The sequence below is a fragment of the Oncorhynchus nerka genome, linkage group LG4 (assembly GCF_034236695.1).
Source record: "Oncorhynchus nerka isolate Pitt River linkage group LG4, Oner_Uvic_2.0, whole genome shotgun sequence".
NCBI lineage: Eukaryota > Metazoa > Chordata > Actinopteri > Salmoniformes > Salmonidae > Oncorhynchus > Oncorhynchus nerka.
Window position 1 is genome coordinate 33,295,427 of NC_088399.1, and position 15,307 is coordinate 33,310,733.

Genomic DNA, 15,307 nt, shown 5'->3' on the forward strand with positions numbered 1-15,307 from the left:
TGACTCTGGCCGCTACTTGCAATTTCAGCTATGTGTGTGTCAAAGGTTCACCAGAGGAGACGCTTTGACTCCCATATGTGTTTGATTACAACCAGATGTCGAGTGTCTTCTGTTTGACCCTTTTGCAGGATATTGTATTGGTTGATACCTGAACACAAACACTGTAGTATAGTCATTCACCTGTCTGTATACTGACACATACAGTACCAGTCAACAGTTTGGACACACCTACTCAATCAAGGTTTTTTCTTAATTTTTTAAAGATTTTCTACATTGAATAGAATATTGTGAAAGAATAGTGAAGACATCAAAACTATCAAATAACATATATGGAATCATGTAGTAACCCAAAAAGTGTTATACAAATCAATATATATTTTATACTTGAGATTCTTAAAAGTAGCCATCCTTTGCCTTGATGATCACTCTGCACACTATTGGCATTCTCAAATCGAATCAAATCAAATCAAATGTTATTTGTCACATACACATGGTTAGCAGATGTTAATGTGAGTGTAGCGAAATTCTTGTGCTTCTAGTTCCAACCATGCAGTAATATCTAACAAGTAATCTAACCTAACAATTTCTCAACAACTGCCTTATGAACTTAAAAGTGTAAAGGAATTAATAAGAATATGTACATAAAAATATATGAATGAGCGATGGCCGAACGGCATAGGCAAGATGCAGTAGATGGTATAGAGTACAGTATATACATATGAGATGAGTAATGTAGGGTATGTAAACATTATATAAAGTGGAATTGTTTAAAGTGGATAGTGATACATTTATTACATCAATTTTTCATTATTAAAGTGGCTAGAGATGAGTCACTATGTTGGCAGCAGCCAATCAATGTTAGTGATGGCTGTTTAACAGTCTGATGGCCTTGAGATAGAAGCTGTTTTTCAGTCTCTCGGTCCCAGCTTTGATGTACCTGCACTGACCTCGCCTTCTGGATGATAGCGGGGTGAACAGGCAGTGGCTCGGGTGGTTGTTGTCCTTGATGATCTTTTTGACCTTCCTGTGACATCGGGTGCTGTAGGTGTCACAGAGGGCAGGTAGTTTGCCCCCGGTGATGCGTTGTGCAGACCTCACTACCCTCTGGAAAGCCTTACGATTGTGGGCGGAGAAGTTGCCGTACTAGGCGGTGATACAGCCCGACAGGGTGCTCTCGATTGTGCATCTGTAAAAGTGTTTTTGGTGACAAGCCAAATTTCTTCAGCCTCCTGAGGTTGAAGAGGCGCTGCTGCGCTTTCTTCACCACTCTGTCTGTGTAGGTGGACCATTTCAGTTTGTCCGTGATGTGTACGCCAAGGAACTTAAAACTTTCCACCTTCTCCACTACTGTCCCGTCGATGTGGATAGGGGGCTGCTCCCTCTGCTGTTTCCTGAAGTCCACAATCATCTCCTTTGTTTTGTTGACATTGAGGTTATTTTCCTGACGCCACACTCCGAGCCCTCACCTCCTCCCTGTACGCCATCTCGTCCTTGTTGGTAATCAAGCCTACCACTGTAGTGTCGTCTGCAAACTTGATAATTGAGTTGGAGGCGTGCATGGCCACGCAGTGATGGGTGAACATGGAGTACAGAAGAGGGCTGAGCACGCACCCTTGTGGGGCCCCAGTGTTGAGGATCAGCGGGTGGAGATGTTGTTACCTACCCACACCACCTGGGGGTGGCCCATCAGGAACTCCAGGACCCAGGTGCACAGGGCGGGGTCGAGACCCAGGATCTCGAGCTTAATGACGAGTTTTGAGGGTACTGTGGTGTTAAATGTTGAACAGCATTCTTACATGCTTGCGTCGTCTGTGGACCTTTTGGGGTGGTAAGTAAATTGGAGTGGGTCTAGGGTGTCAGGCAGGGTGAAGGTGATATGATCCTTGACTAGTCTCTCAAAGCACTTCATGATGATAGAAGTGAGTGCTACGGGGCGATAGTCATTTAGCTCAGTTACCTTAGCTTTCTTGGGAACAGGAACAATGGTGGCCCTCTTGAAGCATGTGGGAACAGCAAATCAAATCAAATTTATTTATATAGCCCTTCGTACATCAGCTGATATCTCAAAGTGCTGTACAGAAACCCAGCCTAAAACCCCAAACAGCAAGCAATGCAGGTGTAGAAGCACGGTGGCTAGGAAAAACTCCCTAGAAAGGCCAAAACCTAGGAAGAAACCTAGAGAGGAACCAGGCTATGTGGGGTGGCCAGCCCTCTTCTGGCTGTGCCGGGTGGAGATTATAACAGAACATGGCCAAGATGTTCAAATGTTCATAAATGGTCGAATAATAATAAGGCAGAACAGTTGAAACTGGAGCAGCAGCACGGCCAGGTGGACTGGGGACAGCAAGGAGTCATCATGTCAGGTAGTCCTGGGGCATGGTCCTAGGGCTCAGGTCCTCCGAGAGAGAGAAAGAAAGAGAGAAGGAGAGAATTAGAGAACGCACACTTAGATTCACACAGGACACCGAATAGGACAGGAGAAGTACTCCAGATATAACAAACTGACTCCAGCCCCCCGACACATAAACTACTGCAGCATAAATACTGGAGGCTGAGACAGGAGGGGTCAGGAGACACTGTGGCCCCATCCGAGGACACCCCCGGACAGGGCCAAACAGAAGGATATAACCCCACCCACTTTGCCAAAGCACAGCCCCCACACCACTAGAGGGATATCTTCAACCACCAACTTACCATCCTGAGACAAGGCTGTGTATAGCCCACAAAGATCTCCGCCATGGCACAACCCAAGGGGGGGGCGCCAACCCAGACAGGATGACCACATCAGTGAATCAACCCACTCAGGTGACGCACCCCTTCCAGGGACGGCATGAGAGAGCCCCAGTAAGCCAGTGACTCAGCCCCTGTAATAGGGTTAGAGGCAGAGAATCCCAGTGGAAAGAGGGGAACCGGCCAGGCAGAGACAGCAAGGGCGGTTCGTTGCTCCAGAGCCTTTCCGTTCACCTTCCCACTCCTGGGCCAGACTACACTCAATCATATGACCCACTGAAGAGATGAGTCTTCAGTAAAGACTTAAAGGTTGAGACCGAGTTTGCGTCTCTGACATGGGTAGGCAGACCGTTCCATAAAAATGGAGCTCTATAGGAGAAAGCCCTGCCTCCAGCTGTTTGCTTAGAAATTCTAGGGACAATTAGGAGGCCTGCGTCTTGTGACCGTAGCGTACGTGTAGGTATGTACGGCAGGACCAAATCAGAGAGATAGGTAGGAGCAAGCCCATGTAATGCTTTGTAGGTTAGCAGTAAAACCTTGAAATCAGCCCTCGCTTTGACATGAAGCCAGTGTAGAGAGGCTAGCACTGGAGTAATATGATCAAATTTTTTGGTTCTAGTCAGGATTCTAGCAGCCGTATTTAGCACCAACTGAAGTTTATTTAGCGCTTTACCCTGGTAGCCGGAAAGTAGAGCATTGCAGTAGTCTAACCTAGAAGTGACAAAAGCATGGATTAATTTTTCTGCATCATTTTTGGACAGAAAGTTTCTGATTTTTGCAATGTTACGTAGATGGAAAAAAGCTGTCCTTGAAATGGTCTTGATATGTTCTTCAAAAGAGAGATCAGGGTCCAGAGTAACGCCAAGGTCCTTCACAGTTTTATTTGAGACGACTGTACAACCATTAAGATTAATTGTCAGATTCAACAGAAGATCTCTTTGTTTCTTGGGACCTAGAACAAGCATCTCTGTTTTGTCCGAGTTTAAAAGTAGAAAGTTTGCAGCCATCCACTTCCTAATGTCTGAAACACATGCTTCTAGCAAGGGCAATTTTGGGGCTTCACCATGTTTCACTGAAATGTACAGCTGTGTGTCATCCGCATAGCAGTGAAAGTTAACATTATGTTTTCGAATAACATCCCCAAGAGGTAAAATATATAGTGAAAACAATAGTGGTCCTAAAACGGAACCTTGAGGAACACCGAAATTTACAGTTGATTTGTCAGAGGACAAACCATTCACAGAGACAAACTGATATCTTTCCGACAGATAAGATCTAAACCAGGCCAGAACTTGTCCGTGTAGACCAATTTGGGTTTCCAATCTCTCCAAAAGAATGTGGTGATCGATGGTATCAAAAGCAGCACTAAGGTCTAGGAGCACGAGGACAGTTGCAGAGCCTCGGTCCGATGCCATTAAAATGTAATTTACCACCTTCACAAGTGCCGTCTCAGCGCTATGATGGGGTCTAAAACCAGACTGAAGCATTTCGTATACATTGTTTGTCTTCAGGAAGGCAGTAAGTTGCTGCGCAACAGCCTTTTCTAAAAATGTTGAGAGGAATGGAAGATTCGATATTGGCCGATAGTTTTTTATATTTTCTGGGTCAAGGTTTGGCTTTTTCAAGAGAGGCTTTATTACTGCCACTTTTAGTGAGTTTGGTACACATCCGGTGGATACAGAGCCGGTTATTATGTTCAACATAGGAGGGCCAAGCACAGGAAGCAGCTCTTTCAGTAGTTTAGTTGGAATAGGGTCCAGTATGCAGCTTGAAGGTTTAGAGGCCATGATTATTTTCATCATTGTGTCAAGAGATATAGTACTAAAACACTTGAGCGTCTCTCTTGATCCTAGGTCCTGGGAGAGTTGTGCAGACTCAGGACAACTGAGCTTTGAAGGAATACGCAGATTTAAAGAGGAGTCCGTAATTTGCTTTCTAATAATCATAATCTTTTCCTCAAAGAAGTTCATGAATTTATCACTGCTAAAGTGAAAGTCATCCTCTCTTGGGGAATGCTGCTTTTTAGTTAGCTTTGCGATTGTTCTTATTTTCCTCAATTAAGTTAGAAAAATAGGATGATCGAGCAGCAGTAAGGGCTCTTCGGTACTGCACGGTACTGTCTTTCCAAGCTAGTCGGAAGACTTCCAGTTTGGTGTGGCGCCATTTCCGTTCCAATTTTCTGGAAGCTTGCTTCAGTGGTCGGGTATTTTCTGTGTACCAGGGAGCTAGTTTCTTATGGGAAATGTTTTTAGTTTTTAGGGGTGCAACTGCATCTAGGGTATTGCGCAAGGTTAAATTGAGTTCCTCAGTTAGGTGGTTAACTGATTTTTGTCCTCTGGCGTCCTTGGGTAGACAGAGGGAATCTGGAAGGACATCAAGGAATCTTTGTGTTGTCTGTGAATTTATAGCACGACTTTTGATGTCCCTTGTTGGGGTCTGAGCAGATTATTTGTTGCAATTGCAAACGTAATAAAATAGTGGTCCGATAGTCCAGGATTATGAGGAAAAACATTAAGATCCACAACATTTATTCCATGGGACAAAACTAGGTCCAGCGTATGACTGTGACAGTGAGTGGGTCCAGAGACATGTTGGACAAAACCCAGCAGCCTAGGATAAGGATTGATCGAATATGTCCGTAAACACACCAGGCAGCTGGTCTGCGCATGCTCTGAGGACACGGCTGGGGATGCCGTCTGGGCCTGCAGCCTTGCGAGGGTTAACACGTTTAAATATTTTACTCACATTGGCTCTCTCAACCAGCTTCACCTGGAATGCTTTTCCAACAGTCTTGAAGGAATTCTCACATATGCTGGGCACTTGTTGGCTGCTTTTCCTTCACTTTGCAGTCCAACTCATTCCAAACCATCTCAATTGGGTTGAGGTTGGGTGATTTTGGAGGCCAGGTTATCTAAGCTGCACCATCACTTTCCTTCTTGGTCAAATAGCCCTTACACAGCCTGGAGGTGTGTTGGGTCATTCTCCTGTTGAAAAACAAATGATTGTCCCACTTAAGCGCAAACCTGGTGGGATGGTGTATCGCTGCAGAATGCTGTGGTAGCCATGCTGGGTAACTGTGCCTTGAATTCTAAATAAACCACAGACAGTGTCACCAGCAAAGCACCTCCTATATGCTTCACGGATGGAACCACACATGCAGAGATCATCCGTTCACCTACTCTGCGTCTCACAAAGATACGGCCAAAATCTAAAATTTTGGCTCATCAGACCAAAGGACAGATTTCCACCGGTCTAATGTCCAGTTCTCGTGTTTTCTGGCCCAAGCAATTCTCTTCTTCATATTGGTGTCCTTTAGCAGTGGTTTCTTTATAGCAATTTGACCATGTGAAGGCCTGATTCATGCAGTCTCCTCTGAATGGTTGATTTTGAGATGTGTCTGTTACTTGAACTCCGTGAAGCATTTATTTGGGCTGGTAACTCTAATGAACTTATCTTCTGTAGCAGAGGTAACTATGGATCTTCCTTTCTTGTGGCGGTCCTCATGAGAGCCAGTTTCATCATAGAGCCTGATGGGTTTTGCGTCTGCACTTGAAGAAACTTTCAAAGTTCTTGACATTTTCCGGACCTTCATGTCTTAACCTCTCTGAACCACCCATCACGGATCCGGTATAATTGTCATCAGCAACGCTGAATAGCGTAGCGCAACAGTCAAATAATATTACTAGAAAATATTCATATTCATGAAATCACAAGTGCAATATTGCAAAACACAGCTTAGCCTTTTGTTAATCCACCTGACGTCTCAGATTTTGAAATTATGCTTTACAGCGAAAGCAATACAAGCGTTTGTGTAAGTTTATCGATTGCTCGACAAAACAATAAGTACACTTAGCATCAGGTAACTTGGTCACGAAAATCAGAAAAGCAATCAAATTAATTGTTTACCTTTGATGATCTTCGGATGTTTTCACTCACGAGACTCCCAGTTAGACAACAAATGTTTTTTTATATATATATATATATTTTATATCCAAATACCTCCGTTAGTTTGGTGCCTTATGCCCAGGAATCCACCGGAAAGAGCGGTCACGACAACGCAGACAAAAAATTCAAAATTATATCCATATTGTCCACAGAAAAATGTCAAACGGTTTTTATAATCAATCCTCAGGGTGTTTTTCAAATATCTATTCGATAATATATCAACCGGGACAGTTGGCTTTTCACTAGGACCGGGAGTAACAATGGCTGCCTTTCTCTTTTGCGCACAACTCTGAGAGCCCCCACTTATCCACTTCCGCAATGTGGTCGTTCACGCTCATTCTTCAAAATAAATGCCTGAAACTATGTCTAAAGGCTGTTGACACCTTAGGGAAGCCATAGAAAAAATAATCTGGTTGATATCCCTTTAAATGGGCAATAGGGATGTGTCACGTTCTGACCTTTATTTCCTTTGTTTTGTCTTTATTTAGTATGGTCAGGGCGTGAGTTGGGGTGGGCAGTCTATGTTTGTTTTTCTATGTTTGGTTTCTGTTTCGGCCTAGTATGGTTCTCAATCAGAGGCAGGTGTCGTTAGTTGTCTCTTATTGAGAATCATACTTAGGTAGCCTGGGTTTCACTGTTGGTTTGTGGGTGTTTGTTTCCGTGTGTGTGTTTGTCGCCACACGGTACTGTTTCGGTTTGGTTATTTCACGTATTCGTTTATTGTTTTTGTATTTCATAGTGTTCAGTGCTTTTCTTATTAAAATCGTCATGGACACTTACCACGCCGCATCTTGGTCCAATCCTTACTCCTCTTCAGACGAAGAGGAGGAAATCTGCCGTTACAGGATGCTTAAGAACAGAGAGGTTTCAAAAACAGGGGCACTTCCTGATTGGATTTTCCTCAGGTTTTAGCCTGCAATATCAGTTCTATTTAACTCACAGACAAAATGTTTTGAAAACTTTAGAGTGTTTTCTATCATAATCTGTCAATTATATGCATATTCTAGCATCTGGTCCTGAGAAATAGGCCGTTTACTTTGGGAACATTATTTTCCCAAACATAAAAATAGTGCCCCCTAGCTTCAAGAGGTTAAAGTAATGATGGACTGTCGTTTCTCTTTGCTTATTTGAGCTGTTCTTTACAGAATATGGACTTGATATTTTACCAAATAGGTCTATCTTCTCTATACCACCCCTACCTTGTCACAACACAACTGATTGGCTCAAATTAAGAAGGTAAGAAATTTCACAAATTAACCATTAACAAGGCACACCTGTTAATTGAAATGCATTCCAATTCGTTTTGATGTCTTCACTATTATTAAATGATGTAGAAAATAGTCAAAATAAGGACAAACCCTTCAACGAGTAGGTGTGTCAAATTTTGACTGGTACTATATACAGGTGAAGTACTAAGTTTACATACACCTGAGCCAAATACATTTAAACTCAGTTTTTCAGAATTTCTGACATTTAATCCTAGTAACAATTTCCTGTCTTAGGTCAGTTAGGATCATCACTTTATTTTAATAATGTAAAATGTCAGAATAATAGTAGAGAGAATGATTCATTTCATGTTTTATTTCTTTCATCACATTCCCAGTGGGTCAGAAGTTTACATACACTCAATTAATATTTGGTAGCATTGCCTTTAAATTGTTTAACTTGGGTCAAACGTTTTGGGTAGCGAAACACTTTTTAAGTTCTGCCCACAAATTTTCTATAGGATTGAGGTCAGGGCTTTGTGATGGCCACTCCGATATCTTGACTTTGTTGTCCTTAAGCCATTTTGCCACAACGTTGGAGGTATGCTTGGGGTCATTGTCCATTTGGAAGACCCATTTGCGACCAAGCTTTAACTTCCTGACTGATGTCTTGAGATGTTGCTTCAATATATTCACAATTTTCCATCCTCATGAAGCCATCTATTTTGTGAATTGCACCAGTCCCTCCTGCAGCAAAGCACCCCCACAACATGATGCTGCTACCCCCGTGCTTCATGGTTGGGATGGTGTTCTTCAGCTTGCAAGCCTCCCCCCTTTTCCTCCAAACATAATGATGATCATTATGGCCAAACAGTTCTATTTTTGTTTCATCAGACCAAAGGACATTTCTCCAAAAAGTACTATCTTTGTCCCCATGTGCAGTTGCAAACCGTAGTCTGGCTTTTTTGTTTCGCGGTTTTGGAGCAGTGGCTGTTGTTCTGGGATTGATTTGCACTTTTCGCACCAAAGTACGTTCATCTCTAGGAGACAGAACGTGTCTCCTTCCTGAGCGGTATGACGGCTGCATGGTCCATTGGTGTTTATACTTGCGTACTATTGTTTGTACAGATGAACGTGGCACCTTCAGGCGTTTGGAAATTGCTCCCAAGGATGAACCAGACCTATGGAGGTCTACAATTGTTTTTCTGAAGTCTTGGCTGATTTCTTTTGATTTTCCCATGATGTCAAGCAAAGAGGCACTGAGTTTGAAGGTAGGCCTTGAAATACATCCACAGGTACACCTTCAATTGACTGAAATTATGTCAATTAGCCTATCAGACGCTTCTAATGCCATTTCATAGTTTTCTGGAATTTCCCAAGCTGTTTTTATGCACAATCAACTATTTGTGATCTTCTGACCCACTGGAATTGTGATACAATGAATTGTAAGTGAAATTATCTGTCTGTAAACAATTGTTGGAAAAAATAACTTGTGTCATGCACAAAGTAGATGTCCTATCCGACTTGCCAAAACTATAGTTTGTTAACAAGACATTTGTGGAGCGGTTGAGAAACTAGTTTTAATGACTGCAACCTAAGTGTATGTAAACTTCCGACTTCAACTGTATCCACTGAAAGCTCACAGTTAGATTAATCTCTTCTTCTCTACAGATCGGGGAGAGATCGCGCTTCTCACTTGTTGCTGTTGTCAATCACAGGGTCTATAATACAAAAGCAGCCCTGCCACACAGATAAGCGAGAGATTGAGTGCAAGAGAAGAGAAAAGTGAGATAGTGGAGGTTAGAGGAAGGTCAGACCTCCGAATTCTTCCTGTGACTGAAGGAAAATCCCTGTTTTTTGCGTTTGGTTCATTCAGAGATGGGAGAAGTAAGGGCCGGTGAACAAGGTGCTTGAAACAGTGCTGTTTTTATTAGCCATGTTAAACAAATACAATCTAGCTGACTGGCAGTGGAGTGGAAGAAACTCAGGTTGTTTCCGGGTGTTATGAGTGATTTGTGTTCCCTCGTATTATGAGGGATAAAACGGCACTGGCCCTCTCACTAGCTCTGTCTGGGTTGTCATGACCGGGCGTGAGTCAAAGTGAGATGAGGGGTTCCTTAGACACTGATCTGAGGGGTTCCTTAGACACTGATCTAAGGTCAGTTTGGCATTTTCACACTATTAGTAAAGACCAGGATTTGGGGAGGTTATGCTGATCCTAGATATATGCCTATGGGTAACTGGGACTCACCCATTGTTCACTAATGACTTGTAGTATAGACAACAGTAGGTTGGCCCCTACAGGGTTAGTTGATTTCAGCTGATCTTAGATCTGTGCCTATGGTCAACTGGGAGTAGTTTCAGACCTTCTAGACTAGCGGTAGATAGAGCAGCTGCTCCTTGGCTCCCAGGTTACACAGAAACCTGCCCTGGGCCTGCACACACACACCTCATTAACACATCACTCCTGTTATCACTGGATAACATTACTCTTGCCGACCGACAACCAGAAATTGGGCCTTTGGAAGCGAGGCATTGCTTTTAAACACCCTTAATCTGCATCACAGCTCTGGTGTGTGTATACACTGAGTAAACAAAACATTAAGATCACCTACTCCCTTATTGATGTCACTTGTTAAGTCCACTTCAATCAGTGTAGATGAAGGGAAGGAGAAAGGTTAAAGAATGATTTTTAAGCCTTGAGACAATGGATACATGGATTGTGTATGTGTCATAGAGAGGGTGAATGGGCAAGACAAAATATTGAAGTGCCTTTGAACGGAGTATGGTAGTAGGTGCCAGGCACAGGGTGTCAAGAACTGCAATGCTGCTGGATTTTTCACAATCAACGGTTTCCTATGTGTATCAAGAATGGTCCACCACCTAAAAGACATCCAGCTAACTTGACACAACTGTTCGAAGCATTGGAGTCAACATGGGCCAGCATCCCTGTGGAACGCTTTCAACACCTTGTAGAGTCCATGCTTCAACTCAATATTTGGAAGGTGTTCCTAATGTTTGGTATACTCAGTGTGTGTGTGTGTGTGTGTGTGTGTGTGTGTGTGTGTGTGGTAGAGGAGAGGAGAGGAGTGGAGTGGAGAGTGGGGTAAGTTGAGACATTGTTTAAATATTCAGCATCACTCCGTAAAGAGAAATATAGTATTCTTTCTAACAAAGATATCTACATATATTTCAGGTTATTGTGTTTCCCTGGAAATAATCATGTAAACATTACGGTTTTGAAAACATAGCTTGTCTAAAAAAAGTTGTCTCTTTGCAAAAGACTTACCACATGGCCATTGGCTCAATTTACTCCAAGACAAACATTTGGACTAAAGTACCAATCAAAAGTTTGGACACACCTACTCATTCTAGGGGTTTTCTTTATTTTTTTAAACGGTTTTCTACATTGTGGAATAATAGTGAAGACATGAAAACTATGAAATAACACATATGGAATCATGTAATAACCAAAGAAGTGTTAAACAAACAGATTTGAGATTCTTCAAAGTAGCCACCCTTTGCCTTGATGTCAGCATTACACACTCTTGGCATTCTCTCAACCAGCTTTATGAGGTAGTCACCTGGAATGCTTTTCAATTAACAGGTGTGCATTGTTAAAAGCTCATTTGTGGAATTTCTTTCCTTCTTAATGCGTTTGAGCCATTCCGTTGTGTTGTGACAAGGTAGGGGTGGTATACAGAAAGATAGCCCTAAGACCAAGTCCATATTCTGGCAAGAACAGCTCAAATAAGCAAAGAGAAACAACAGTCCATCATTACTTTAAGACATGAAGGTCAGTCAATTCGGAAAATGTCAAGAACTTTGAAAGTTGCTTCAAGTGCAGTCTCAAAAACCATCAAGCGCTATGATGAAACTGGCTCTCATGAGGACCGCCACAAGAAAGGAAGACCCATAGTTACCTCTGCTGCAGAGGATAAGTTCATTAGAGTTACCAGCCTCAGATTGCGGCCCAAAATGAATGCTTCACGGAGTTCAAGTAACAGACACATCTCAACATCAACCGTTCAGAGGAGACACAGGCCTTCATGCGTGAATCAGGCCTTCATGGTCGAATTGCTGCAAAGAAACCACTACTAAAGGACACCAATACGAATAACAGAATTGCTTGTGCCAGAAAACACGAGAACTGGACATTAGACCGGTGTAAATCTGTCCTTTGGTCTGATGAGTCCAAATTTGAGATTTTGGGCCGTATCTCTGTGAGACACAGGGTAGGTGAATGGATGATCTCCGCATGTGTGGTTCCCACACTGTCTGTGATTTATTTAGAATTCAAGGCACAGTTACCCAGCATGGCTACCACAGCATTCTGCAGCGATACACCATCCCACCAGGTTTGAGCTTAGTGGGACTATCATTTGTTTTTCAACAGGACAATGACCCAACACACCTCCATGCTGTGTAAGGGCTATTTGACCAAGAAGGAGAGTGATGGTGCTGTGTCAGATGACCTGGCCTCCACAATCACTCGACCTCAACCCAATTGAGATGGTTTGGGATGAGTTGGACTGCAAAGTGAAGGAAAAGCAGCCAACAAGTGCTCAGCATTTGTGTGGGAACTCCTTCAAGACTGTTGGAAAAGCATTCCTCATGAAGCTGGTTGTCATCAAGGCAAAGGGTGGCTACTTTGAAGAATCTCAAATATAAAATATATTTTGATTTGTTTTTACACTTTTTTGGTTTCTACATTATTCCATATGTGTTATTTCATAGTTTTGATGTCTTCACTATTATTCTACAATGTTAAAAATCTGAAAAATAAAGAAAAACCCTTGAGTGAGTAGGTGTGTCCAAACTTTTGACTGGTACTTTATATTAGTCCACACACCTATAAGGATTCACTTTCATGCTAGGCTTAGGACCTCATATTGAAGCTTATATAGACTCCAACTGATGTATAAAACAATCTTAAACTATCTACTTTGGTTCAGAAACAAGCATCATGAAACCTCTAACACAATAAATGCAAAAATACTTTTTTGGACCTAACTTGCCTTCCACTGTTTCCGTGTGGTTTCTTCCTTCACAGACTCCATGAAATTATCAACTTTTCCTAGATATTTGGTCAAATGATACAGTTCATTTTGCGTATGGTTTCCTACAGACCAGGGTGGCTCAATTTACCCATTTGGCTCAATTTACCCCACTGTCCCCTACTGTGCTAATGTATTAGCCTATAGCAGGAGTTTCAATGGGGTCATGAGGGTAATTGATACGGTAATTTGAATGTAGCTACAGAGTCCAACTACCTTAGTGATGCTAAGGGGGGTACAGTGCAGTCTCAGCCATACAGACACCTTACATGACCTCCCAGTGAACCTGTTTCAGGTTTAGAAGTGACCCCTGTCAGATTCTGTGTCTAAGGTTTTCACATTCACACAGAGTGACTCCAGCGGATGGTGGATGTCTGCTCCTTTGCTTTGAAAGAAGCACATCCGGGCCTATTTTTAGGCCAGATTATCGACTTGCCAATGTTTATATCTCAGATTACACACACTCTGTCATTATGGAAGAGTGGCCTTGTAATTACGAGGCATATTTTTCACAGGGGCTGTTCCACCAAAAACACTTGTATGCTATACTGTACAGACTACAGAAAGACAATTACACACACACACACACACACACACACACACACACACACACACACACACACACACACACACACACACACACACACACACACACACACACACACACACACACACACACACACACACACACACAGTGTAGCAGCTGCAGGAGGGAACGTCCCTTCCCCTAGGCTCATGGTGGTCACATGTTGGCAGGAGTGAGATTCTGACCCCTCTACCCCCTCACACACACAAACACACACATGCCCTTCTTTAAAGCTGGGACCCTCCACCCCATCTTTCCAACCACCTAAGCACATTGAGATCTATTTTTCCAGCAAGGTGCCCTATTTTGCTGCGTGTTTCCTTGTAGCCTGTTCTTCCATCAAGCTCCAATGGGACAGACAGTATTATTTTCTGAAAGTTGGCGAGGGGTGGCATGGTGCCAGCCAGGACGGCGTGCCAAGCTAGGCCCTCACAGCTGGCTGAACACAGGAGAGGAGCCTAGCCCTGGCAGCGTGACTCTCCGAGAGGTCTCCCTTATCCTGCCAAATCAGCCTCAGTGGGTATTGAACGCAGCCTTTGTAAGATGTTCATTCTTAGCCTTGTTCTTCATAGACACCCACACTGGAGCCTAATTTGAAGACTCTGTGATATTGAGTTGCATTCAAAAGCTAAATCAATGTCTCTTGTGGAGAGAGACTTAACGGTTTTCAACCATCATTTCCTAATGCGGATCAACTGTCCGTTGTTTATTGTATATAAATAAAACCCACAGAAGTGAAACGACGGAATCTGTACACATGACGGCAATATTCCACCCTGGCCAGACTGTTTTCCTGTCTGAGAAAATCTATCCTCTGTGTCCTTGGTGTGTCTTCGCGTCTGTTTAAAGATCCCTCTCCCCGGTGCAGTGGGGTTGTCCTTTTTACTGCTCATCGATAGATTGAACAAACGTCCTATTTGACAAGGTTGACTGCCTCACTCCACCAGCCCTCTGATAGGCAACATAAACGTGTTACATTCCATCAAATGAAATTGAGAAGATGTCAGACACTGACTGTGCTCCAGTGATTGACCCTGACACAATTTCTCCCCCTTCTTCTCTCGCTCCTTGTCTTCCTTTCTTTTTCTCTGTTGCTCTCTCTTAATCTCTCCCTCCCTCTCTCCTTTTCTCTCTTTCTCACACATGCCTATTCGGGTGTCATACTATAGAGTATATTCATTTTACAACAGCTATGGTGAAGACAATATGATTGATATGAGTAGAACAGTTACAGCACTGCCTAGTAGCAGTGGATTTATTCCCGGTTACAAGGCAGAAATCAGCCCTGTTAGCAGGAATGCCATAGAGCTCCAGGTTACAGTATACTAATATAATAACACTCTGTCTCTCTTTGTGTATTGTAATTCAATGGACTTTATTGATCCTAATTACAGTGTACAGAAGTAATAATAACACACTCTTTCTCTTCTGCTCCAGGCAGAGCTGACGGGCATCAAGTGGAGGTGCTACAGCTTCCGCGGAGGGGGCGAGTACGGGCCAGTGATCTCGGCACCAGCCCAGGACGACCCGGTGCTGCGCAGCTTCATACGCTGCGTGCAGGCCAACCTCCTGTGTGTGTGGCGCCGCAAAGTCAAGCCTGACGCCAAGGAGCTGTGGATCTTCTGGTGGGGCGACGAGCCCAACCTCTCTGACGTCATCCATCACGAGCTGGAAGGTGAGCCCCCCCCCTCCCGCTGCTGAGAGCTGCTCATCTTCTGGGTCTATACGTGTTAGGAATTGTGACAGAATCTGAGATTTTATGTTTAGTATTGTTTGTTGTGTAG

At 43.2% G+C, this 15,307-nt stretch overlaps 1 protein-coding gene across 1 annotated transcript in view; it reads left to right on the forward strand.

The window, feature by feature from the left end:
- Positions 1-15,307, forward strand: part of LOC115117511 (mediator of RNA polymerase II transcription subunit 13-like) — a 126,180-nt gene that overhangs the window by 10,400 nt on the left and 100,473 nt on the right. The window contains 1 exon segment of the mRNA XM_065017465.1: positions 14,961-15,198. Within this exon segment, the coding sequence (XP_064873537.1) occupies positions 14,961-15,198 (238 nt within the window).